Source organism: Stegostoma tigrinum, chromosome 10 (genome assembly GCF_030684315.1).
Source record: "Stegostoma tigrinum isolate sSteTig4 chromosome 10, sSteTig4.hap1, whole genome shotgun sequence".
Taxonomy (NCBI): Eukaryota; Metazoa; Chordata; class Chondrichthyes; order Orectolobiformes; family Stegostomatidae; genus Stegostoma; species Stegostoma tigrinum.
In genome coordinates, this window is record NC_081363.1 from 40,655,119 (window position 1) to 40,681,337 (window position 26,219).

A 26,219-nucleotide genomic window follows, 5' to 3' on the forward strand; every position below is an offset into this window, starting at 1 on the left:
TAAGTGCAAATCTTTCATTTATTTACATACATACATAAATATATTAAGATACTCCTTTACAAGTCATGAACTTATACTTTTACATTGCTGTTTAAGTGTAAACTTCACTATGACCATATTACTACTTTAACAGCCCTGATTTATTCTGGCTAAACATAATTCTAACAGTTATTTTTTTACAAATCTGAAAGAAACATCCAAGGAGGAGTTGGCTTGTGTGCTTGAAACAACAATTAGATCCATTGACAACCCTGGAATCAGCGCCCCTTATTTTTGTCAGTACCTGAAAGGCATTCTATATGCAGAAGTTAAATTTACTCTGACAGAACTTAAATATTTCACATGGGCAGCTAGCACAGCATTCAGGGGTTGGAATTCAACAATATTATCCTAAATAATTTAGACTGTGGAAAGTAATATTTATGGCTTTTGTGATCTGATTAATGTAAGTAGTCAGTACATGAAATAAATGCCCACAGGTGACCAAAAATAATTACTGTGTATGCCAACCCTACATTTTATTGGTCTTAAATAGGTATTTTAATTAAATTATTAATAATATTAGGGATTTGTTTTGATTTTTGAACTCTACATTTGGAACTGATCAAGGATCATCTGCTGTGATGCAGGATCTTTTTAAAAATCACAATTTCTGTTAATGTTTAAAGAGCAATTGAGCATTTGGAGGCAGCAGACATATTTAAGTTGGAATACTCGTTCTAAAGCATCATAAAACTTGTATTTAAAATGGCAAAAATCTAAATCACTTGTAAAGAAAAGTGTTCACTCAAGTGTTGCTCATCAATCAAAAATGAGATTTTTCTTGAAGTAGAATAAGTTGGAAGAATTTTGCACGTTAACTATAATTTTAAAGAAACAAAACCTATATCGTAGAAATTAATTTTTTTAAAGGCTAGGTCATAAAATACACAATAGCTTCAGGTTTACTACCATGACTAATTATCAGCTTGCGAGTTCTTTACATTAATTTTTACATTATGCAGCAGATATCAAAGAACAACTCAGGAATGAACAACGTTGACTCACTACTTAACCCACACTGGAAGAATTTTTTAAAAATTCATTTGCTGATTCTAAAAAAAAGAGCTTCTGATTTTAAAGACCCAGGCTCCGAGAGTTTGTCAAGATTTCAGAAACATCAGAACCCTAATGCAGTCAAATCGGGAGGAAAAGAATATATTGAATATTAGGAATGTAATATCTTAGATGCAGAATGTTACTCCAGTCAGAGAAAACTTGCAAAATAATGTAATAAAATGTTAATGATTTTTTGATAAATTCTGCCTGCTATTTAATGTCATGGAAGCTGAACTTTCAGCTCTGCAATGATTAAAAATGAACACTAGAAACAGTGACCTTTCTAGACAGCCATGTTGATTTATATTAGTCAAAGTTAGACACTTTAAGAGAAGCAGAATGAATCTTTTTGGGGCAGATTGGACTAGCCAGCGATATCAAATCTATTTGTATTTGAAGAGTGACTGGCATTGAAGAAAGAGTACCGAGGGGAAACAGAAAATGCTGGAGAAACCCAGCAGGTCTGGCAGAATCTGTGGGGAGAAAACAGAAATAAAAGTCCGAAGAATATTCTTTGGAAGAGTTCCAACTCTACCTCTCACAACAGATGATGCGAAACTTGCCCCTTCTGTTCTTATTTCAAATTTCCAGCATTCACAAAATTTTGCTTAGAAAAGTACTGAAAATTGGTTTGAGAAAAATAAAAATGGAGGACAAAGAAAATACAGGCTTTCCAATGCCCCCAGTTATAGTCCCATTCCCCTTACCCCTTCTTTGCAGATTATATAGTTGCAGAATGATTGAGGAAGATGAGGTGCAAAAATGATTTCCATTCTGCGTAGAACAGTCCCAGAATTCAAGGTACAGGCTTTTTCATCAGGAAATTTGCCTTCAATGCAGAGTTGTGTCCGACTAACCATTAGTCTCATCAGGAGCTGATTGGACCAAGTCACACCCAGAGCTGGTAGCACTTTCTTACCTAATAAGCTGGAAAACAATTGTAACAGAGACAAAATACAACAATATAAACATATATTATTAAAATTCTGAATAACCCGAAATACTGCTCGCTTTACAAATCAAACAAGTTTCTTTTTCAAATAAATCAGCTTCTGGAATTTTGAGTAACTTCAGTCTGATATTTCTTTCACTTAATTTGATAACGTACACTTAAGAGGTCCTGAAAGAACAAGGAGCGTGAGAGATTATCTTCTCTGCTCTATTTGTGAGGAAGTTCCTCATTTTTGTTTCAGCCCTTATTTTGTTGGATTGTCTGCATTCACAACTTAATGCAGAAATGGAAACAGGACAAACACATGGTTTTCCACTCTGACACAAACTACTGATATCGATATTGGCTGTGCTGAGATTTATTGTAAACCACAGTATGCAACAGGTAGACATATATGGATCTATTTTAGTTTACAATTGCAAAAATGTAACCATCTCAATTACACAGCTGAAGACAAAGTAGACGCTATTACTAGGCAATGTTCAGGTGGTATTATTGCTGTACTGTTAATCCAGACATGCAAGTAATGTGCTGGGGTCCTGGGTTCAAATCCTGCAATGGCAGCTGGTAGAATCTGAATTCAATAAATATCTGGAATTAAGAGTCCAATGATGACCATGAATCTGTTGTCAGAAAAACTAATGTCCTTTAGTGAAGGAAGCTACCATCCTTACCTGGTCTGGCCTACATGTGACTCCAGACCCACAATGTGGGTGACTCATAACTGCCCTCTGGGCAATTAAGGATGGGAAATAAATGCTGACCTAGCCAGCGATGCACTCATCCCATGAACGAATGAAGAGAAAAAAAAAGCATGACTGAAGATCCGGCTTTCAGAAGGCATTTGAAAACAGAATGCTTAGGAAGATAAATGGTTTAAGTACCAAGAATACTGGGCAAGATGACAGACAGCACAGGCAACAAGTAGAATAGTGAGATGGTGGAGGGATGAGTGGGGACCTGAAAGAGACCAGAGTTGAAGAAAGGAGTTAGCATAGGGCTTTAGGGTTCAAGGAATGAGTTTTAAGTTGCAGAGTCAATGAATGACATGTAAATAAATATTGAAATCCTAAAGTTGATATTTTGAAACCTGCAGAAATCATTTCAAGATCCATGTCAAATTGTTACAACATGGGGTCAGACCGTGAACCAACATATAGAAAGTATAAGTCATAAAATTGCACTTGGCATGAAAACTGTTGGTGTTTTTGACAGGGAGGAGGATAGTCTCAGGTTACAGTCTGATATTGATCAACTGGTAAACTAGGCAGAGCAATGGCAGATGGAATTTAATCCTGATAAGTGTGAGGTGTTGCATTTTGAGAAATAGAATAAGGGAAGGATATACACAATGAATGGTGGGTCCCTAGGGAGTACTGAGGGACAAAGCAACTTTGATGTACAAGTTCACAGACCCCTGAAAGGGTCAACACATGTGGGCAGAATGGTGATTGCTGTACATGGGATGGTTGCCTTCATTAGCTGGGTAAAGGAAGCCTTGTGACAAATTTATAAAATATTGGTTTGGCCACAGATGGAATACTGTATGTAGTTCTGATTGCTACATTATTGATGGATTGAGAAGTGTACAGAGGAGATTCACCATGATGTTGTGTGGGATGGAAAGTCTTAATTATGAGGACAGACTGTAGGGTGTGTTTGTTTGCCCTGGAGCAAAGGAGGCTGAGGGGTAGATCTAATTGAGATATAAAAAATGATGACAGGCAGAGAACAGGATATATTGTGAGAATCTTTTCCCCAGGCAGACATGTCTAAAACTAAAGGGCATAAATTTAAAAGGTGAGAAGTAAGTAGTTTAAAGGAAAATAAATTTTCAATGAGTGGGTAGTGAGGATATGGAACATGCTGCCTGGGGGCTGGTAGAAGAAGGTACTCTAGTCACCCTTAATAAGCACCCAGATGGGCACTTAAAATGCCAGGACATAGTAAGATATGGACCATGTGCAGGTAAATGTGATTAGTGTAGTCTGGTAATTGTTTGTTGGCATTGACATGCTAGCTGTTTCTGTGCTGTATGACTATGAAGTCAGCCTTCCTATCACTCTATGCAACACAGTAAAATTAAAATCTTCAAAGAATCTCAAAATTGACTCCAAAAGTTCCTAACTAGACTTTTTGAATAACTAATCCCAGACTCTGCGAATAATCAACTTCAGACACTGGCTTGTATCTTAAACAAAAGATATAGCAATTTATTACCAACGTAGTAACTTGAGAAGAGCAGAATTAGATAAAGTAGTCTAATTAGTTGATGCTACAAATGCACAATCCTTTGTTTTCCACCCAGGCACACAAAAGGGAGATAGACAATTAAATAAACAAACAGTTAAGAGATAAGTAAAAGAAAACAACAAAACTGGCCAGATTGCTGAAATAGTTTCTATGATGTGTTGTTTTACAGGCATAGATGATAGTTTTCTGGTGGATTTTCTGAAGCTGTCAACCAGGATCACCTTTACAGTTCACTCAGATGAAAGCAGTAATAATTATAATCTGTTTTTCTATTCTCTGAGCTTCCATGAGCTGCTCATTGGAGGACATGCATGGAGCTTTCAGCTCTTCATGTTGTGGCACCAGCAGCTAGATTCCTTCCCTGCAAAAACACTGTCCGAAACCTGAAACTCCCCAACAGACCGGCTGTCACCTCCACAAGGTACCAGTTGCCATTTAACATCTGCCATCTGCTGAAGCATAAGGTCTTTTCCACGCTTTCTGGAACTAATCCCCAGCTACCGACCTCATTAACAGCCAACCTCTGCTATCTATTCAAATATAATGTTCTTTTCTGGTGATGAAACATATGCAGAATCCTTTGATCAGGAACCCAGTTGCAATTAACTTCCAGGCTGGGCCTCAGAAAGAAACAAAAGCTTGTTTGGTTTGTGTTTCTTTCAACACAAGCTGTTACTCAAAGCCCAAAATTCATCTTTAATTCACAGTTCCCAATTACAGCTCTAAACCAAAACTGATAAAAGAATAAAATAAGAATATTTTTAAAAATCAGTGGTGAGTGAGATTTGGTACAAAAGAGCTATGAAATTTACTGATCGCGTTAGGGGTTATGAAGTTTGGAAATCATTGAGAACATGCAGAAACGTCTAGAAATGGCAGAGGCATGAATTAGTGTTTTACCTTATTAATTACCAAGCTGTCAGACTTCCTTCAATCAAAGTGATGGACAATGTTGCAATTACTGCTTGCTCACTTGGCTTCCACTTGGACCAGTCTCGCTCTGAGGAAGGGTCACTGGACCCGAAATGTTAACTCTGTTTTTTAATTCACAGATGCTGCCAGACCTGCTGAGCTTTTCCAGCAAATTTGTTTTTGTTCCTGATCTACAGCATCAGCAGTTCTTTCGGATTTTAATATAAATACCGTGGCTACAAGAGGTGGTCAAAGGCTAGGAATTGTTCAGCGAGTACAGCATAAGTCAGATGTGGATTGGAATATTCTTGATTGACATATTAACCAGCACCATCAACATTCACTCTCTTCACCCCAACAAACAAGGTAGCAGTGTGCATTGCCTCCTAGATGCACTGCAATAACTCATCAAGACTGCTCTGATAGAACCTTCCACACTTGGAGCACCAAAAACTTAAGAGGTACTGCAAGTTTTCTTCCAATTGACACATTATCCTGACTTGGAATTATATCATGATTCCTTCACTATTGTTGAGGCAAAACCCTACATTTCCCTACTTGACAGTACTAATTAGATACCTATACTCCAAGGACTGCAGCAGTTCAAAAAGACAGCTCATCACCACCTTCTCAAGGGCAATTCTGGTTAAGCCAGCAACGTCCAAGGACAAATAAAACGAAAAGTTGTAGTAAGGATGGAGACAGGTAGCATTACACAAGTGAAAATAGGTTGCTGCGATAACTGGATATGGGAACTAGAAGTCAGTATTAATCAACAAGACAGAGAATTTGTACACTGTTGGATTGATCTTGAGCTAGCACCGGCAGCCAGGAAGGAATGAGTTGAGTGACTAACTAAGCAGTTCAACAACAAATAGGCAAGATAGTTTTAGTTCTGCTGAACTTGGCATCATACCTAGCTCGCTATTATCCTTTCGGTTATCAACAGATATTAATTCAAGGCTGGAGGCAGAAATGTGTACATAGTCAAGCTACAAGGTACTTGGTAACCATCTAAGCAAGCTTGAAAATTTCAGAAAATGTTATGTTGAGGTGTCATATCAATCAAGACAAGGATGAAACGTCAAGCCACACAGAAGATAATAACTAATTAAGTGCACAGCCCATTGCAAACGCATTGATTGAATCGATATAGAATCATATAATAGCATGGTGAAATAATTGAAGGAGGACAGTCATTATTGAAAGGCACAGAGAGTTCAAGATATGGCTTAATATGGTTACAATCCCACAGGATGCTGTCAATGAGTTTGATGATTTGCCTCCAGTCTAAAAAAACACAAACCTTCACCACCACTCTCTGTCTCCTGCATTAAGCCAATATTGTACCTAATTTGCAAGCTCACCATAAATTCCATGTGATCTAACTTTATTAAGTAGTTTACCATGCTGAACCTTGTCAAATGTTTTATGGAAGTCTAAGTAAACAAAAGCTACAGCTTTTCCCTCATCAATCTTCTTGTTTACTTCCTCAAAAAACTAAATCAAGTTTGTGAGATATGATATATCTTGCTCAAGACCATGCTGACGATCCCTAATTATTCCTTGTCTCTCCAAATGCATTTAAATCCTATGTTTCAGAATCAACTAGATCAACTCACCCACCACCGAAGTCAGACTCACAGGTCTATTGTTCCCAGTTGTATAGTTGTAAAGTCTCTATTCTGATAGATTAATTTCTTTTTGCACTCTCTCTGTGCCTGCCTATCCTATGTGATATTGGGACCAGAAAAATGCACAGTACACCAAATGTTTCACAGAACCTTGCTTTGACTATTTCCTCTTTTTGAGTTCTATTCCTCTGGAAATGACCGATGATTTATCATTGATTATTCCCTTGATCCCATCTTGCCTCTACTCTATTTGATCCTATTAAATAATTTTCTCATTCAGCAAAAATAATTCATAACATGCAAATTAAAGCTTTCAGGAAAATATTATACTTGCCCAAAATTACCCTGAGGCAAATTAGAGTCATTTACCATGTCTGTTATCTGTAAGAGATAAAGAGAAAAATTAATCATTCTTGTCACATTAACCTTTACTTGGTCAAATATATTTTATACTCAACTTACTTCACTGGGTCAACATTGAAGGCAAGACAGAAATACAGGAGATAACCCTGTGAAGTAAACAAACACCATTCCTATACTTTGCGTGAACATGCCTCAATTCTGCTCAATGCCTCATCTGGATAAGATCAACAACAAACTTTTGCCCTTTCATAGTTTATTTTCTTGACCTAAATTACTGGTTACATAATACAACTATCATAAATGTTGGTACTTTGCTGCTTTGATTTATTGATTGTTTCTAATGTTACAGCAGCTGCATCATCTTTATTTGTTTTGCTAGTTGAAAAGATACCAATGTTCCAGAGCCAAGCTCTGGAGTAATTTCATCCATATTTAGTGTTGATTTCATCTAAAAAGTCTGAAGACAATATATTTAAGAATCCTAGAATATTTTCTATTAAAAACAAAGCCTACTGTCTTATATTTAGCATTTATATAACTATTTTAACAGTCCAAGATATTGGAGTCAATGTCAAAGGTGTAATTTATTTCTGAAAAGGTTTTTGAACCACCCTAGTTAGTGCCATTAGTCAAGGACTTCCAGGATTTCAACAATAACAAGATAAAAATAATAACAGGTCCAAGGCAGCATTGATAAAGATTTGGAGAAGAATTTACAAGTGTTGGTAATCTGCACACCTTGCTCTTTGTGGCGGGTGGGGGGGTTGCAGATTAGGAAATGCACGTATATAAAATGTGTAACTAAGTGTTTAAACAATATGAATTAAATACTAGTTTGAAAAGTCATACCTGATTGACACAGATGATAGGACTACTGAACTGATGGCTGAGGTGATGGAGCATGGCTCCAAATTTTTGAAGACATTTGGCCTTGGCAATTGAATCACTGACTCCAAATTCACATCTGAATAAAGCTGCAATTGAATCAATCACCACAAGGCGTATCAAGCCTCGTGACAATAAGACTGGTAGTCTTTTGCTGATGCAGTGATTTAAGGATTCCTATCAAAAACAAAAAGGAGACTGATTTTTCTAAAACATACTTAATACCGCACTTTCTTTCTTCTTTCGTAGAATGTGGGGGTTGTTTGCAAGGTCACCATTTGTTGTCTGTTCAAATTACCCTTAATGACTTGCGTTTCCAACAGCAGTTAAGCTGAAGAGTCAACCTATTTGGTCTTGAGACACATGCAGGCCAGACCAGGTTAAGATTGGCAGATTTCCTTCTCTAAAGTCTGTCAGTGAACTATATGACATTTTAACAACAATCAATGATAATTTCATGGTTACTATTACTTAGGCTAGCTTTCAATTCCACATTTTCCTAAACTGAATATAAATTACACCAGCTGTCATGGAGGGAATTGAATCCATGTCCCTAGAACACAAGCCTGAGCCGTGATTACCAGTCTAATGACATCACCACTATATCCGCATCTCTCCTTGTTGCCATAATTTTGTAATTATAATATATATTTTGTGACGTGCTAATCTTACTTTTTAAAATTGGTGCAGCAACTTGTAAAACATCCGACAAAAGTCATGAGATTGCCCTTATTGATTCACTGTCAATCAAAAGCAGATAAGACTGGTGTATTATCTCAGTACAAATCATAAAAAGCAACATACAGAATTTGATTAACATTTGAGTCATCTGTCTGGGCAGCCAAATTTCAAATCAAACACCCACAGTTTGGGATGCCCTGTGCTGATGTATTATTCTTTAACCGGTTATCAAAGTAAACGAATTTGTTCAAAATAATCTTATTACACTTATTTTACAACCATGGAAAATATTAAAGACAAAGGAACTATAAGATGATGTTGGACTCACCACATCTGCAACATGTTCAATAAAAACGTTGTTACCAAAGTTAATATTGTTGACAATATCGGGTGGCACATCAGTTCGTAACATGGATTGAAAGGCAATCAATTGCTGTAATCGTTTATTTGGAAAAGTATCTTCTGTACAAATATACACAGCTCCTGGAAAGATAAGATGTTCAACAAGTTCAAAAGAGGCGACTAGGAGAAAAGGCAAATTCCTGGACATTTCCCAATGCTCCTAAACAATACAAATTAAAAAAATGAAGACAAAAACACTGAGGATTGTTGCATTTCATTATCATAAAGATTGTAATGTAGAACTTACAACTGTACATTCAGTAGAATCAATTATCTAGCAAAAATACCAAAAAATTTATTCATTTAATCTGGAGTGCTCTGAAAACGTATGTCCTGTCAAATCAGAGAAATTATTAAAGTTATTACAACCAACAAGGGAGTGATTGGCTCACCTAATTTTAACTCTCTTTCACTTGGTCACCACAAATATTTTTCATAAGATCACAGAATCCCCACAGCGCTGACAGAGTCCATTCAGCCCATTGGTTCTACCCTGACCGTCCAAAGAGCATCCCAACAAAACCTACACCAACCCTGTCCGGGTAACCCCGCAAATACCATGGCTAATCCACCTAGCCTGCACATCCCTGGTCATTATGGGAAATATGAGCATGGCCTTTCCACCGAATCTGCACGTATTTGGTCTGTGGCAGGAAATTGCATGCAGCTAACTCATTTTGAAAAAATTAGTTAACCACATCAAAGAATTTAAGGGCACCCTATTCCAAACTTTATTGAGGGAAAAGAATTTGTATTTTACGACCTATCAAAAAACAAGCAAAGGTGACATCTAACAGATACACGCCAGATGGCATGGGGAAAGCAGGCTGTCTGAACACACAGTAAGGTACAAACAGTGCAATTTAAGGTTTTAAAGAGTCATTGTATTGCAAAACTTGTAGGTAACCTTAACTTCTCAGTGGGCAGTAGTTTTTCCAAAAAAATAAAAAGGACATGGATGCTGGACAACTGAACCTAAAGCAGGGTGTTGGATTAAAAACAGATGTGGGAACATCTGTAGACAGAAAACTCAGTGTTAAGTCCTGAAGCCTGTAAAGTACTGAGGATGAAGATAAGGTGTGGTTCCTCAGCTTTTCCAAGACGCCTTTTCACCACCATTTATTTCTGAGATCGAAAAGAGATGTAGGAAAATCTTGTAATACTTTTGCAGTCAGTCCATGTTGCTTTGTCTCTCCTTTGTTGCTCAAGACAAGCCCTTGATATATGGTTCATTTGCATATTCCAAGTCAAACACCATCGCCTTTTTCAAACTGAAAACTCCTTAGGTAACCTTTCGTCTACAATGTGAAGTTATCCCGTCAGTAAAACAAGAGATGCACATTTCTTGATACCCGCTAAGTTTTATTACCTCTTGATTAAAATGGTAGTTCTGTTGGTGTCAGCTTTGGATATTCTATGTAGGTTTCCTTGGCTTAGCAAGTGATTGTAGGAGCCATTTTAGGTCAATAATGTCATATTTTTAATACAGGTATCAAAGTCAAATGATGCCCATTGAGTATTGATCATCCATTTTCACTACAATTGTAACAAATTACATATTTTGGAAATGGATGAACTTTGCAACGGTAGTAGATTTGCCAACTTTAGGTACATTTAAGTCGTCACTGGATAAGCATATGGACGTACATGGAATAGTGTAGGTTAGATGGGCTTCAGATCGGTATGACAGGTCGGCACAACATCGAGGGCCGAAGGGCCTGTACTGTGCTGTAATGTTCTATATGTTCTGTTATCTTGGAAAATCTCTTTTGGTCTGTGAGAGAAAACAACATACAAAAACAAGCAAAGGCCACATATATTCAAAGAAAATGCTGTCCATTTTGGAATTTTCAGGTACCTCAAATTCATATCCCTAACCCACCAAACAATTCTTTTTCGACTGTTTAACTTGGTTACCATCACTATCCTAAGTGATAATCCATTTATTTTCTCAGTCCTTGAAGAAATGATTTAAGTCTAGTTTGTGGTTCCTCAGCACATTAACAATTAATTATTAAAAATATCACTTTTTTTTAAAAAAAGTCACTGCTCCCATTCCCTTTGGACATTAGTCCTTGAGGAGCTCCTGGGTACTCTGTTCTATATTCATTTTTGATCACTCAGGCTAAAGGCCGCAGCACTTCAAAGAATTTGGAAGCTCTCTCCCTAGCTTATTGTTGTACTTTTAATTTTCTTGCTTCTATTAAAGACCTTCTGAGACTATTATATCAATTGCTGTGGCTTAAGTGAGCTTTAAGGGATGCAGACTACGTTTCAAATATATAGGCCAGCTGTATCTCATGCTAACAATACCCGTATCTTGGACCAGTGTTGAATGTAGAGCTAGCCAGTAGCACATTTCCCATTGAGATCACATTAAACAGCAGACAGAAGTTTACCCAACTGCAACAGTAATCATGCATTACAATCAGAGCTGTTCGATACGCCAAATCAACTTTTTAGCTCATAATGTTGATGACATAACATCAAGAACTGCATCTCAAAACCAATTATTCGGATAATTTGAAGGCATGATAGGAAGTACATAAAGATATCTGTTACTTTGAAACGAGCCTTTCTCCCCACTCATTTCTTTTTAAACAGACCAGTGACAACAGTTTTGTCTGTCTTAGGCTCGCATCGTAGCAGATTGAATTGAAACAGTACACCAAATATCCAAAACAGTTTTGTTTTTACCTGCATTTTGCCCCCCATAGCTACATGGGAACTGTACAGACAGCGACAGTTGCAGGCAAATTTGTGTCTTCCCTGCTGAACTCTCACCGACGATCTCTGTAATACCCATTAATGGGATTCCACCTCCAAGTAATGAGTCCACTACCGGACAACCCGTGCTAAGTTTTTGGTTCTGGGTTGGAAAAGGACATTCTCCATTGTATACCTGGAGGGCTGAGAAAAACACATTAAACAACAACAAAAAAAATTATTGTTTGTAATGTTACAACTTTAAATACTTCAAAATATTTGTTGGAATCAAAAGGTGGAGGTATAATTTACAGGGGCATTGATATACACACACTAACTAAGATTATAAACCCTGGGGAGACATATACTTTTCAATATACTATTTTTATTCTCTTTCATAGCAATAATTAAAAACCATTTCTTGCCTTTCTTGTTACTTACAGATCCTTACAGGCAGGAAAGCAGACAATAATTATATTGGTTACTGTCACACTCCACATTACAATTACAAGATGCACAAGAGTAATAAATATCAAATCACCAATTTATATTCTCTCTTTTGATCTTTCGCAATCATTCGTTTAAAGACAGGAAGTATAAGTTTACAGTCAAAGAAGGAAATGACGTGCTTATGGATATAAGACATTACTATATGATATTTGCAAGCACAATCTGCACTAGAATGCAATTTGTTAATATGTACAAGCAGTGAAACCTGGGCTCTTGGTTTGTGAAAAATAATCCAAATTATTCATTCAATTTAACTTTATAATTACTTATCAAATCTGTTACTTTTCTTATAACAATTCACTTCGCTGTCACTCACCCCACCCCATTTTCTTGCTGATCCCAGAACTGAAGTCCCCATAGAGTTCATGATAATCTCAGTTTGTAGATATTTGACAAACCTCTGCAACTCCCTCCCCTAAAAGAGTTAATCAATTGTTATTAATAGGTGCCCATTCCACAAACACTTTCCTGTAAAACGGAAAAGTTTAATGCCTTATCTATGTTTTTCCTTCTTCATTCTCATGTTTCTGCTTCTTCAGCCTTGAAGATAGTGACTCCTGCTGGGGTACAATTTCATAAGTATTGGCTATCCACAAGCATCTCACCCAACGGTTATTTTTAGTGCATGACCCCACAATGATCTCAGGAGCAGACTTAACCACAAAGATCAAAACAGCTGATCACAACTCATTTTTCATTTGACATCATGTGGATGTTCGTTGGAATGCAATCAGGGTGGAGCACTTGCAGATTTTGCCCACTAACTGTCAAACCATCAGAAACTAACTAATACATGTTATGTGTGGCTTGGACATGTATATTTCTGATGTGGTATGACGGAGATCAGCAATTATCAACTAGAAGTTCAAGTTGTGTGTACACATTCTATTTACAAATAATATCGAAGCCTCACAGAACTGTGGATGGCTTAAATTCATAATTCCCTCAATCCCTGTCGAATAAATTTAAACTCAATAACCCAGAGCTAAGCTCTGGAATGGCTTTCATCACCATTGGCTACATAAAAGCACATTACTAAAATCTTGAACGTAAATTATATTTGCATTGTGATTAAGCTCTATAAAACTTAGCTTTTACAAATTTAAATGTAATAAATCTGAAGATTTATGCAAGTATTATGTAGAAATTTGTTCATGCAAAATATTAAACTAAAGTCATCTAAATATCACTGAACATTAAATAACTTTAAGATTCATTACAAGGCATCAATTTATTCAGAGCTTCCAAACGATTTGTGAATTACTGCTAAAACACATACAAGACATTTTTAAATGTTTATTTGGCACTGATTTCTGATCTTGCAGACATGAGATTATATTCTAACTTTTACATACCTGTTACCACAGGATCACTCTTTATTGTTGCTGCGACAGTTTTATGCAGATACTGCACATCAGAACTGGACAATTTAGTGAGTCTCTGCAGATCTGGTCCCGAAAGACATAAGATTTCTTTCATTGATTGGATGTTTGCTATGACAGAAAAGATTTATTTTGTGAAAAGAGCACTACAAAACATACACGACTGCGATAAACCAGACCAGAAGCAACCATTGAGAAAGCAAAAACTGCAGATGCTGGAGCCAGAGATAACAACATGCGGAGCTGGAGGAACACAGCAGGCCAGGCAGCATCAGATGAACAGGAAAGCTGACGTTTCGGGTCAGGACCTTCTTCAGATTTTTTTCTGAAGGAGGGTCCCAACCTGAAACATCAGTTTTCCTGTTCCTCTGTTGCTGCCTGGCCTGCCGTGTTCCTCCAGCTCCTCACTTTGTTATCAGAAACAACCATTATTGCCATTTGAACCACATGTGGTCACAAAAGCAGCCAATTCTGTGCACAATAACTGGTAAATAGCAGTAAATCCTTTATCAAAATAACAAACCCGACTGTTTATCATTCGATGCAAAACAATAAAATGTTGATTAAATAAGACAGATATTTAACAAAAGCATATTGCATATTTGTTTCCATGTTAACAATTACACAAAATTAGATAGGTCTGAAACTAACAGAGAATGCTGGAGAAACTCAGCGGGTCTGGCAGCCTTCATGGACACAGGAAAACACAGTGAATGTTGACTCACAATGATTTTCTCAGAACTGAAGGAGACTGCACTGAGTAGTGAATGGGCTAGATTGAAAGATGAACAGTAAATTGTTGCCTCAACTGAAAGGTGTTTGGGGCCTTGGAGAGTGAGGACAGAGGACGTAAAGGAGCAATTGTTACAACTCCAGCAACTGCAATTAGGAAAGTATCTAACACCATCACTTCCAAGTTTCTGCAGCACTTTATTTTTATTACAGATCTCCAGCATCCTCAGTTCTTTGCTTTCAAATGTTCCTTTAAAATGTTACTTCAAACTGAGTTTACATTACCAACATTACATTTTTTTTAACCTCCATTCACTGATTCTTGTTGCAATTGTACAGGACCTTAGTGAGACGCACCTGGAGCTTTGTGTGCAGTTTCAGATTTGCTGAAGAAGCAGTTATCTGGCTATGGAGCAAAGGCAACAAGGATTACCAGACTGATTCCTGATCACGTAAAGAGACTACATCAAATGGACTATACTCGCTGTAGTTGAGGATTAGGGAATCTCACACAATCCCATGAAATTCTAAAAGTACTGGAAAGGGTAACCGCATCAAAGATGTCCCTGATGACCAGAGAGCCCAGACCCAGGGTGTCACAGTTTAAGGATATGGAGTAGGAGAAAATATCAGAAGAGGAGAATTTTCTTCACCCAGAATGGTGAGCGTATGGAATTCTCTGTTCCAGAAAGTGGTTCAGGCCAAAGCATTTGATTATTTTTTTAAAATATAGTTCTCAAGGTTAAAGAGGTCAAAGGACATGGGGAGAAGGTGAGAACTGGGCATTGAGTTGGATGATCAGTCACGATCATATTGAATGACAAAGCAGACTGGCCTCCTATTTTCTATCTTTCTGTGAGGCTTCCTGACCTGCGGAATGCGCCCAGCACCCGCAGTTTGAATTACTCACAAACACACCTTGCTTAACTGCAGCCACCACTTTAGGATTCAGATCTAAGTGACTCCAGTCCATCGCGGGCTCTCCCGTCATCGGTGATTGCCAACAGCCGCTCGGCCCATCGAAACGGGCAGAAGGGTGTGAGCGGGGATCGCGCGAGCCGGAGGTCATGGGTCACGCTAACGGCCCCTCCCACAAACAGAACACCGCGTCTCCGTTGGTGTCATCACTCTGATATCGGAAGAAGTCCTCGAGTCCATAGCAAACACCACTGAAAATAGTCGCATACCCTCCACCTCTACTGTATCCTATAAAACATTTCCAACATTCTCACTCCATTCGACAGTTTATTGTAATTCTCCGAGACGTACTACATGATATGGTCATGAAGAACCCAGCCCAGAAGTGCAGCTGTTTTCCAATGTACGCGATTGGCTGAAGCGGCACTTTAAAGGATGGTGATTCGCCCGGGTTTCTGTATTCGCCGACGTTTCAACATGTTGCTGTTTGATTGGCTGATATAAAAGACAGCCCTTCGGTCAGTAGGCAATAATTGACAAAGCTACCAAGTAGGGGGATATCGAAGGATTGGCTGAGGCGAGTGGTGAGATATCTGTGATCAGATTGGCTGATTACTTTTTTTCTGAAGAAGGGTCTAGCCCCGACACGTCAGCCTTCCTGCACCTCTGATACCGCTTAGCCTACTGTATTCATCCAGCTCTACTCCTTGTTGTCTATGGCTGATATTGAAGCCGTCTGACTGACAGCGATTCACGATACTCGTATCGGATTGGCTGCGGTGTGTGCTGCCGTGTCTGATTGGCTACTCTTTGATACGTCCGTATTGTGATTGGATTCCCCGTGAGACGCATGCGTCTGATTGGGCTGTAACGTGATGAGCTTGTTCTTCCTCTCACCCATCCCTTCCTCCCACCCCAAGCCGCACCTCCATCTCCTACCTACTAACCTCATCCCACCTCCTTGACCTGTCCGTCTTCCCTGGACTGACCTATCCCCTCCCTACCTCCCCACCTATACGCTCCTCTCCACCTATCTTCTTTTCTCTCCATCTTCGGTCCGCCTCCCCCTCTCTCCCTATTTATTCCAGTTCCGTCTCCCCATCCCCCTCTCTGATGAAGGGTCTAGGCCCGAAACGTCAGCTTTTGTGCTCCTGAGATGCTGCTGGGCCTGCTGTGTTCATCCAGCCTCACGTTTTATTAACGTGATGAGCTTGGGCCTGGCTAGCTGTTGTTGTGGGACCTGGGTCTGATTGGCTGCGGGGTGAGGGACCTGGGTCTGATTGGCTGCGGGGTGAGGGACCTGGGTCTGATTGGCTGCGGGGTGAGGGACCTGGGTCTGATTGGCTGCGGGGTGAGGGACCTGGGTCTGATTGGCTGCGGGGTGAGGGACCTGGGTCTGATTGGCTGCGGGGTGAGGGACCTGGGTCTGATTGGCTGCGGGGTGAGGGACCTGGGTCTGATTGGCTGCGGGGTGAGGGACCTGGGTCTGATTGGCTGCGGGGTGAGGGACCTGGGTCTGATTGGCTGCGGGGTGAGGGACCTGGGTCTGATTGGCTGCGGGGTGAGGGACCTGGGTCTGATTGGCTGCGGGGTGAGGGACCTGGGTCTGATTGGCTGCGGGGTGAGGGACCTGGGTCTGATTGGCTGCGGGGTGAGGGACCTGGGTCTGATTGGCTGCGGGGTGAGGGACCTGGGTCTGATTGGCTGCGGGGTGAGGGACCTGGGTCTGATTGGCTGCGGGGTGAGGGACCTGGGTCTGATTGGCTGCGGGGTGAGGGACCTGGGTCTGATTGGCTGCGGGGTGAGGGACCTGGGTCTGATTGGCTGCGGGGTGAGGGACCTGGGTCTGATTGGCTGCGGGGTGAGGGACCTGGGTCTGATTGGCTGCGGGGTGAGGGACCTGGGTCTGATTGGCTGCGGGGTGAGGGACCTGGGTCTGATTGGCTGCGGGGTGAGGGACCTGGGTCTGATTGGCTGCGGGGTGAGGGACCTGGGTCTGATTGGCTGCGGGGTGAGGGACCTGGGTCTGATTGGCTGCGGGGTGAGGGACCTGGGTCTGATTGGCTGCGGGGTGAGGGACCTGGGTCTGATTGGCTGCGGGGTGAGGGACCTGGGTCTGATTGGCTGCGGGGTGAGGGACCTGGGTCTGATTGGCTGCACTCTCAGGTAGTGATTCGGGTGGCACATTCGGGTAACATGGCGGCTACGGCCGATGGGAAGAAGCTGGTACGTAGTCCGAGTGGACTCCGAATGGTGCCGGAAAATGCGGCGTTCAGTAGCCCCTTCTCGCTCGATGAGCCTCAGTGGGTCCCAGACAAAGAAGTAAGTGGCTTATCTGTTCGAGCTGGGTGCAGTTGGCCACAGTGTTAACCCGCGACCACTGTTGTGCGTTCTGAGGAAGGGTCCCCAGACCCGAAACGTTAAACTCTGATTTATTTTGGTCTCCCGCAGATGCTGCCAGACTTGCTGAGCTTTTCCAGCAACCTCTGTTTTTGTCGCTGTTCTTAAGGGTTTGGCAACAGCTCCGTGCCGAGCAGCTCAGTGGGTATCCCATCCTGTCAAATTATTTTTAAATTTCTTCCTGGAAGATGTGCGATCGTAGCTGGGCGTTATGTGTTGAAGTGGCGGGGGTGGGGTGGTCCGGGGTCCGGGGGTGAGGTAGCTAGGGCAACATCATATTAGACTGTTTATAAAATGTTGCTGTTGGATTTAGTCCAGATGGCGCTGAAGTGGGAGAGGCGTCGCTCTTTTTTTTTATATAGCCCATCTGATTTTTTTGGGGTTGGTTTGTTTGTTTCTTTTCTGCCTTTCTAAAGTAATTGTGAAAACGTCGGTGAATGTAAGGAAAGTTCAGTAGGAGTGTAGGTGGTGCTAAGAGTTGACTATTCAGCCACTCGAGTCTGCTCTGTCATTCAGTATGATTGTGGTTCATCTTCTTCCCAACTTGTGTTTGTTTTGGGGCGGTGGGAGTGGTTTCGTCCAGTTTGAACACAACTAATTTCTGTGGTCAATAAATTGTGCCTCGGTGAGTAAACGATTTTTTTTAATGTCCAGTGTTTCCATTGTGCACGCAGCCACACAGGGATGGTATTTCCCTGCATCAGCGTTTATTACGAGCAACTGTTTGGACAGTTTGCTTCACTTTGCTAGTTTGTGTCGATTTCTCTGTTATGATCAATGTCTTTATAGGAAGTAGATTAAGTCTATCCAAGTTTACCTCATAGATAGTAGGAACTGCGGCTGCTGGAGAACCCGAGATAACAAGGTGTAGAGCTGGATGAACACAGCAGGCCAGGCAGCATCATAGGAGCAGGAAAGCGGACGTTTTGGGCCTAGACCCTTATCCTTTTCTGAAGAAGGATCTAGGCCCAAAACATCAGCCTTTCTGCTGTCTGATGCTGCCTGTCCTGCTGTGTTCATCCAGCTCTACACCTTGTTATCTCAGGTTTACCACGTGGTCTCTTCTTACCTCAAATTCTTTGACGTGACAAAGTTAATTGGTGAGAGAAAGGCTGTAGATGTCATATACATGGACTTCAGTAATGCATTTGATAAAGTTCCCCATGGCAGGCTGATGGAGAAAGTGAAGTCACATGGGGTCCAGGGTGTCCTAACTAGATGGATAAAAAACTGGCTGGGCAATAGGAGACAGAGTAGTGGTGCTAGTGGTAGTGGTGGTAGCAGCAGCAGTAGTAGTAGTAGTAGTAGAAGGGAGTTTCTTCAAGTGGAGACCTGTGACTAGTGGTGTTCCACAGGGACCTGTGCTGGGACCACTGTTGTTTGTGAGATACGTAAATGATTTCGAGGAAGGTGTAGGTGATCTGATCAGCAAGTTTGCAGATAACACTAAGATTGGTGGAGTAGCAGATAGTAAAGGGGACTGTCAGAGATTACAGCAGAATATAGATAGACTGGAGAGTTGGGCAGGTAAATGGCAGATGGAGTTCAATCCGGGCAAATGCAAGGTGATGCATTTTGGAAGATCTAATTCGAGGGCGAACTATACAGTAAATGGAAAACTCCTGGGGAAAATTGATGAACAGAGAGATCTGGGTGTTCAGGTCCATTTTTCCAAGGTGCCAACACAGGTCAATAGGTTGGTCAAGAAGGCGTACGGCATGCTTTCCTTCAACGGATGGGGTATTGAGTACAAGAATTGGCAGGTCATATTACAGTTGTATAAGACATTGGTTTGGCCACATTTGGAGTGCTGTGTACAGCTCTGGTCGCCACATTACCAAAAGGATGTGGATGCTTTGGAGAGGGTGCAGAGGAGGTTCACCAGGATGTTGCCTGGTACGGAGGGTGCTAGCTATGAAGAGAGGTTGAGTAGATTAGGATTATTTTCATTAAAAAGACGGAGATTGAGGTCTACAAAATCATGAGGGTTATTGACAGGGTGGATAGCAAGAAGCTTTTTCCCCAGAGTGGGGGCTCAATTATTAGGGGTCATGAGTTCAAAGTGAGAGGAGGAAAGTTTAAGGGAGATATGCGTGGAAAGTTCTTTACGCAGAGGGTGGTGGGTGCCTGGAACGTGTTGCCAGCGGAGGTGGTAGATGCAGACACGTTAGCGTCTTTTAAGATATATCTGGGCAGGGAGCAAATGGACATAGGCCCTTGAAAATAGATGACAGGTTAGACAGAGGATCTCGATCGGCGCAGGCTTGGAGGGCCGAAAGGCCTGTTCCTGTGCTGTAATTTTCTTTGTTCTTTGTTTGAACAACAAACAGTAATTGTATCCTCGGTCAGCATTCAAATATGAATGGGGGAGAAAAACAATCTATTAAGTTAGTGTGTAATGCTACTTTGTACAATGGCCTGAACCCTCTGGTCTGTGGTTTTAAATGTTGTGCTATGGTGTACAGGTAAAATTTACAACATATATGGTGGGGGTAAGCAATTAAATTCTCATTTTACAGGTGTCTGCATGCCATTCACTTCAAATTCCAGTCATGTTGCTGTTTTACACAGCTCTTTTGATTTGTCCAGCTTTCATTAAATATGTCAGCCAAGTTTATTTTCTTATGTATTTCATATTAATAATTGGTTCCAAATGAAATTTTGCTTCAGAACTTAGGTAAATAGTGTTAATGTAACTGTAATAAAATATCCTTTTTTTTGCAGTAAACACTACGATATTATCACACTCTAGTATGCAGCTAAGTTAGTTCCCCGACATTGTAAACAAAACTTTTTAGAAAACTAAAATCTTACATATCAGATCAGATATTTACTGTAAAACAAAACTAACTAATTTTGGCCAATCTTTTATTGTCTGTGAATTCCTGTTGCAGTATGTTTCCTTCAGTGAATGTTGACTGGCAATTTGGCCTTGCAACCTTGTAACTGAATTCCATTCACATTTAGTTTTTAGCTGGTTTATACACCAGCATATATCCAGCAGTGATGATTGGATGGTGACTGGTATGAATTTTGAGCCAATTAATCCAAAGGAGAGTTTTGAAGGCAATACTCCACCAGTTCTTATCTAAAATCAGCAAATTGCACGGATTCGAGTGTGAATTTTTAAAGAAAAAATCCAGTAAGTTCCAAATTCAGATATTCACTGGATAGTTTGGATGAACAACTGTAGTAGTTTGCAACATAGACACGAGCAAAGTAAATAACTCTCAGTATCAGTGAACTTCTGTTTTGTAATACTTTGTATTTTTCCATGTGAATTGTTTCTGGCTAATCAGTTGAATGGATGTAAGTTTGCTGGCTGAGCTGGAAGGTTCATTTTCGGACGTTTGGTCACCATTCTAGGTAACATCATCAGTGAGCCTCCGGTGAAGCGCTGCTGTTATGTCCCGCTTGCTATCTGTGTGTTTAGAGCACATAAATAGCAAGCGGGACATAACAGCAGCGCTTCACCGGAGGCTCACTGATGATGTTACCTAGAATGGTGATGAAACATCTGAAAACTAACCTTCCAGCTCAGCGAGCAGACTTACATCCAGAACCTCAACCTGAGCTACAAATCTTCTCAAAACTCGCTAATTAGTTGAATGTTAGAAACATTTCAGCATATACCATAAATATTACACTCTGGTAATAATATGATTGCAAAGTTTTTATGAAAGTATAAATTTCCAGCTCTCACTTAAAATTGTTGTACACTCCCCCATCATGAAGCATAAAGTGTAATATGTAAATCAAACATCAGTGTTTTCAAATAGAGTTTATGCAAAACCATCTGCAATTTCTTTGTAATATGTTACTATTATAAACAATAATTAAAGGTTTTGGTTTCTGTTGTGTTTTTTTTATTGGTTCTTTTGTTAATTTGGCTGGCTTAGTACTGCACTTTAGCTTTTAAGTGGATTCCATAAAAGATTATTTAAATATTTTAAGACTGAATGAAAGGCATGTAACAGCAATAATCAATATTTTTATTTCAAAGTTGTAGCTTTCAAGTTTCTGAATAGAACTTTTGCAGGTCAGACTACTTTCCAAACTAAAATTTTCTTACGTTTTGTTTTAATAAGTCATTTAAAAAATTTTGTTTGCTAGAAAGATGTAGTCCGTTGACTATATCATGGAGTTGCAAAAGGTGAAATTGCTGAGAGATGGTCTGAGGAAGGTTCGTTGGATCTGAAGCATTAAATCTGACTTCTCTCAGCAGATGCTGTCACTTCATATAGGTTAATGCAGTCACTGTAGCAGTAAAGAATTAGGTAGCATTTAAAATTAATAAACAAACATAAATATTTTTCTGAAATGTAGTGGCTGGTACACATGCTTAATGTGCAGAAGGTCCCAATTCAAAGCCAGGCAGAAGCATCAGAAAAGCTTTGGTGTCCCTGTGAGATGGTAAAGTGTGTTTCTGCCACTTGTTAGGATCTTGTGGTATAGTGACTCTGTCCCTGCATCTGGCTCAGAATGTTAAGTCCAAGTACCAACCTGCCCCAGAGGTGTATCATTAGCATGTCCAAACAGACTGATTTTAGAATAGTAACTAAAATAGATGAACAGGTGGGGATTTAAAAGGTTGGCAGTATTCAAAGGAGGGAAAGTAACTGATCTGGTTGGGATGGACAAAAAGCAGTAAAATAAAACTTTCATTTCACTGCAATTTCTAGCCTGAGTAGTAATTGCCTCAATCTTTCCTTTTCTCTGCCTGATTTGGTATTGAATTTGCCATTGCTGTCAGTCATTCTATTTAATTCTGAATTCATTTAATTTCTGGTTAAGAAAATTCAGTGGTCAAATTGTTCACCAAGATCTGTCATTACTGTATTGTTATCTTCTTACACTTGCAGCACAAACTGTTATAACCAAAACATGCACACCCAAGACTACTGCAGTGTGTCATAAGACAACCCATTTCAACCAAATTTTGGCAATTCTTTGGAGCAGATTGTTCTTGTTCTATTTTTAAAATCATGTCCTGTGCCTCACTGAAATACAACAGGAAATTTGGTAGTATATCTATAAAAATGACTCCTTGTTGAAGACATTTGCTCATGAATTAACCATGTGTATTATGATGTAAACATAATTTAGTGAAGCTCCATTCAAGAACACAGAATCTAGTTAAGTTCTGACATTACAATTCTTTCTCATATCTTGTATCCTTTCTTTTCCTAGTGTCCCAGGTGTATGCAGTGTGAAGCAAAATTTGACTTTCTTACCAGAAAAGTAAGATGATCTACATCTGTTTATTATTTATTTGATTTATCAAATGTTAAACACTTATATTAAAGGCTCTTTATATTAAAAGTAAGATGCCTCTGAGGAATGTAGTAAGTTGACACAATTCTGGTATCTTTCGCCAAAAGAATTGGGTAACATGTTAACAGATCTTAATTCACAGTGACAGCTGCTCATCTTTGCAATGTATGAAGAGGTGTCTCAAGTCTTGTATGTCTGTCAGTCACTAGTGTGAAATTTCTGTTAAAATTACTTTGATTTAACAATCAATGTTGACAATGTAAACAAGAAGCAATTATAGCAGCTAGAGAGAATATTAAAATAAAGAGATTATGATTGGATTTTTCTAGGCTACCCAGTGGTAGTTGATGTCCTGATATTAAGATGTTGTCAGCTTATCTAACTCACTCATCTGTGTGATGGAGTCACTTAGTGGAAGCAAAAATGAATTATAAGAAAATATGCATTTTTAAATTAAGCTTTAATACTTCATAATCTTATTTAAATAAGATTCACAATCTCTTGCTGCATTTAAATACATTCCTTTATTAAAGGAGTTAAAAGACCATGTAGTCTCAGTATAATAAACTACAAAGTAATTGTTTGTTTTTCACACAGAACGGTTCAAACAATACTACTGTTACTTCCCCATCCGTTTAAATGAGGCATAGTAATTCTTGAAGTTTACATGAAATACATTTTTAAATTGGTATATCCCTGATTGGTAAATAAACAAAATGTTTTTGAGTGCATCTGATTTTTCAGTATTTGTGATTTTGTTTAAATCATTTGCTTGTATTTGACTTTATTTTTCCTCCTTATCATTCTGAAATTGGTAGCATCACTGCAGGAGATGTGGAAAATGCTTCTGCGACAAATGTTGTAGTAAAAAAGTACCTCTTCCACGAATGTACTTCATAGATCCAGTTCGACATTGTGCTGAATGTGCTCTGATTTCCCAGAAGGAATATGAGTTTTTTGACAAACAGATTAAGGTGCTGATAAATGGTAAGACCTGGATTGCTTGTTACTTTCATTAATTGTTATCTCAACATTTTAAACAGGTTTACTTTTATGACTTATATTGACATTAAAATGTTTTAACACTTTACATAAATATATCATGAAATTATTTTGTGTATAACTCTTAAATTCTGTTGTAATGTGATTTTAAGTATAGAAATGTATTGGCTTGTAATGTTGCTCTTTTAAGTACATGGTTAAAATAACTTGGTAGAAGTGCATCAGTAGGTTTTCTAATGTTTCTGGCAGTTATGTGCTGGGTTCAGACATAGTGGCTGTATGTACCAGTATCTGCTATTAATGTGTGATAGTTAACTGCAGGCATTTAGAGCTTTGCTTGATTTCCACATATACATGTTTTTGGCAAAGAAATTCCTAGATGGAGATATCTAATGATCACTTTATCCTCCAATCTGGAGCTTTAAGATCATTTGACCTCAGCTAGAAGAGGGTGGGTGGGAGCTGAAATTGGCATCCTAAGTAAATAAATTACTAAGAGTCAATTGAACCTGTTAAAAGCTGAAGCACTGAGACTCTGCACTTAATTTGCATTGCTAGAGGGGCCATAGAGCACTGATTGTTAGATTTGAATGGATAACTTTAATACTTTCTGGTGAGTTTAGGATAAAGTACCACAAGTGTGAGCAATTCTATGTAGTTAAATCCTGTGTCGCTTACATACAGGCAAAATACTAGTACAGCACTGCTTTTGAAGGATTGAGACATCTCGAACCACAGCTTCCTCATTTTTGTGTTTAACCACACATGCAATTGCCTGAAATGCAGTTCATCTTCCTCTTTAACGGTTATCCCTACTGTTTTTATGCTGAAAAACCTGAGTAGAAATATGTTTAATGTTGGATAGTTTCATGCACCAATTTGGTATTTTCACTTTACTGCATTTTTTTTTTCCCTTTTTGACTTGCTCATTTTCACCCAAACATTTCACATTTCTCTCTCGAGTAATGTTGTATCTTGCTTCCGTTTTCTCACTTTAATTTTGCTATCAAGGAGCTACATTCCTTGTAACTTTGGGGTCCTTGGAGAAAGGTGAAACAATGGATTGTCGACTGTCAAACAACCACAGGTATCTTTTTTGAATGTTTTGGTTTTCAAATAGATTGTATGAATATGGTTTACACAGTACATGTACTTTTTATGAACAATCTATTTTTAATGGTTCAGGAAACAATACATAAGCAAGTGTAGAAAACGTATAGTAAGGAATTTGTAATGCAGTAAGGGCTAAAGTATTCCAGAAAGCTTCGTAGAAATGTTATGAAACAAAATACAAAATACTGAGCCACATAAGCAGATGTTGAGTCAGATACCTGAAACCTTGAGCATGTTACGAGGAAAGAAGGAAATAAGTTGAATTTGAGGACTTTATAATTGGACCATTCGCAGGCACGCTCACGGATAATGGACTAATGAAGGCTATTGACTCTCAATTAGCCAGATTCTGAGAAGTACAGTTACGTCAACAATTGTTTGACTGGAGGGGGTTAAAGGTACTTTACAAGCTGTTGTACTGAATTCTCCCTAATTTTGAGATGAGTGAAATTGAGATACAAAAATTGTTCTTCACTAAATTAGCATTGACTTTGCTTCCTATTTTATAGCAATTTCCAATTTTATCCAGAAAGTTGCAGGTGGTGAAGGGAAACAGTCCCTGCAATTTCTGCAGGGTTCCACTAGGAACCCACCCATGGAGAATTTTTTGCAATTTCTGTAACAACCTCTCTGCGATTGTGCAACTAGTTACTTATCGCCCAATCTCATCAGATTTTACCATATTTGGAATCAATTATGCATGTAATTGTAATTCATGACCTGCAATGCCTATCTAAAAGAACCACCTATAAGAAAAGAAAATGTGTTTACTCCCTCAAAGTGATCATGGCTGCAGCAATGTGTTTCCTGAAACTGAATCTCTTTCTTTCTTTCCAACATCTGGGTTGGGAGCCACAGACAGTCAGTATATGTACTCATGGAGGCTGAATTAGTTACTGCAAACAACGGATAACAAGATTTAGAACATTTCCTACATAGGTGCAAATTCACCAGAACTGGCTGATCCAAATGTGAATGTGTTCCTTATCTTGGGCAAGCTGA

The 26,219-nt window shown here is 39.3% G+C and overlaps 2 protein-coding genes across 11 annotated transcripts in view; one reads left to right on the plus strand and one right to left on the minus strand.

Moving 5' to 3' along the window:
* xrcc3 (X-ray repair complementing defective repair in Chinese hamster cells 3) lies at nt 1-16,157 on the minus strand. Of its 5 annotated transcripts, none has more exons than XM_059649125.1 (8): nt 15,429-16,157; nt 13,752-13,889; nt 11,878-12,090; nt 9,107-9,261; nt 8,062-8,274; nt 7,184-7,230; nt 2,935-3,010; nt 1,898-2,025 (listed from the first exon to the last, which is right to left on the minus strand). In XM_059649125.1, the coding sequence occupies exons 1-8, from the start codon at nt 15,577-15,579 to the stop codon at nt 2,014-2,016; spliced, it is 1,005 nt and encodes a 334-aa protein (XP_059505108.1). In that variant the 5' UTR covers nt 15,580-16,157; the 3' UTR covers nt 1,898-2,013. The 5 variants fall into 5 exon arrangements, 3 of the variants coding, with proteins under 3 accessions (XP_048394215.1, XP_048394218.1, XP_059505108.1); XR_009446234.1 differs by having other exon boundaries at nt 1,926-2,025; nt 2,725-3,010; XR_009446235.1 differs by having other exon boundaries at nt 1,926-2,025; nt 2,725-3,010; nt 7,219-7,230; nt 15,429-16,156.
* Nucleotides 15,632-26,219, plus strand: part of zfyve21 (zinc finger, FYVE domain containing 21) — an 18,677-nt gene continuing 8,089 nt past the window's right edge. For 2 of the 6 annotated variants that reach the window (XM_048538262.2, XM_059649126.1), the window contains exons 1-4: nt 17,582-17,750; nt 23,019-23,069; nt 23,921-24,089; nt 25,116-25,191. In XM_048538262.2, coding sequence (XP_048394219.1) covers nt 17,625-17,750; nt 23,019-23,069; nt 23,921-24,089; nt 25,116-25,191 — 422 coding nt within the window. In that variant the 5' untranslated portion in view covers nt 17,582-17,624. Of the gene's footprint in view, nt 16,013-17,581; nt 17,751-18,159; nt 18,454-21,405; nt 21,480-23,018; nt 23,070-23,920; nt 24,090-25,115; nt 25,192-26,219 lie in introns of those variants that run through there. The other 4 variants (XM_048538264.2, XM_048538263.2, XM_048538265.2 and 1 more) reach the window with 4 other exon arrangements.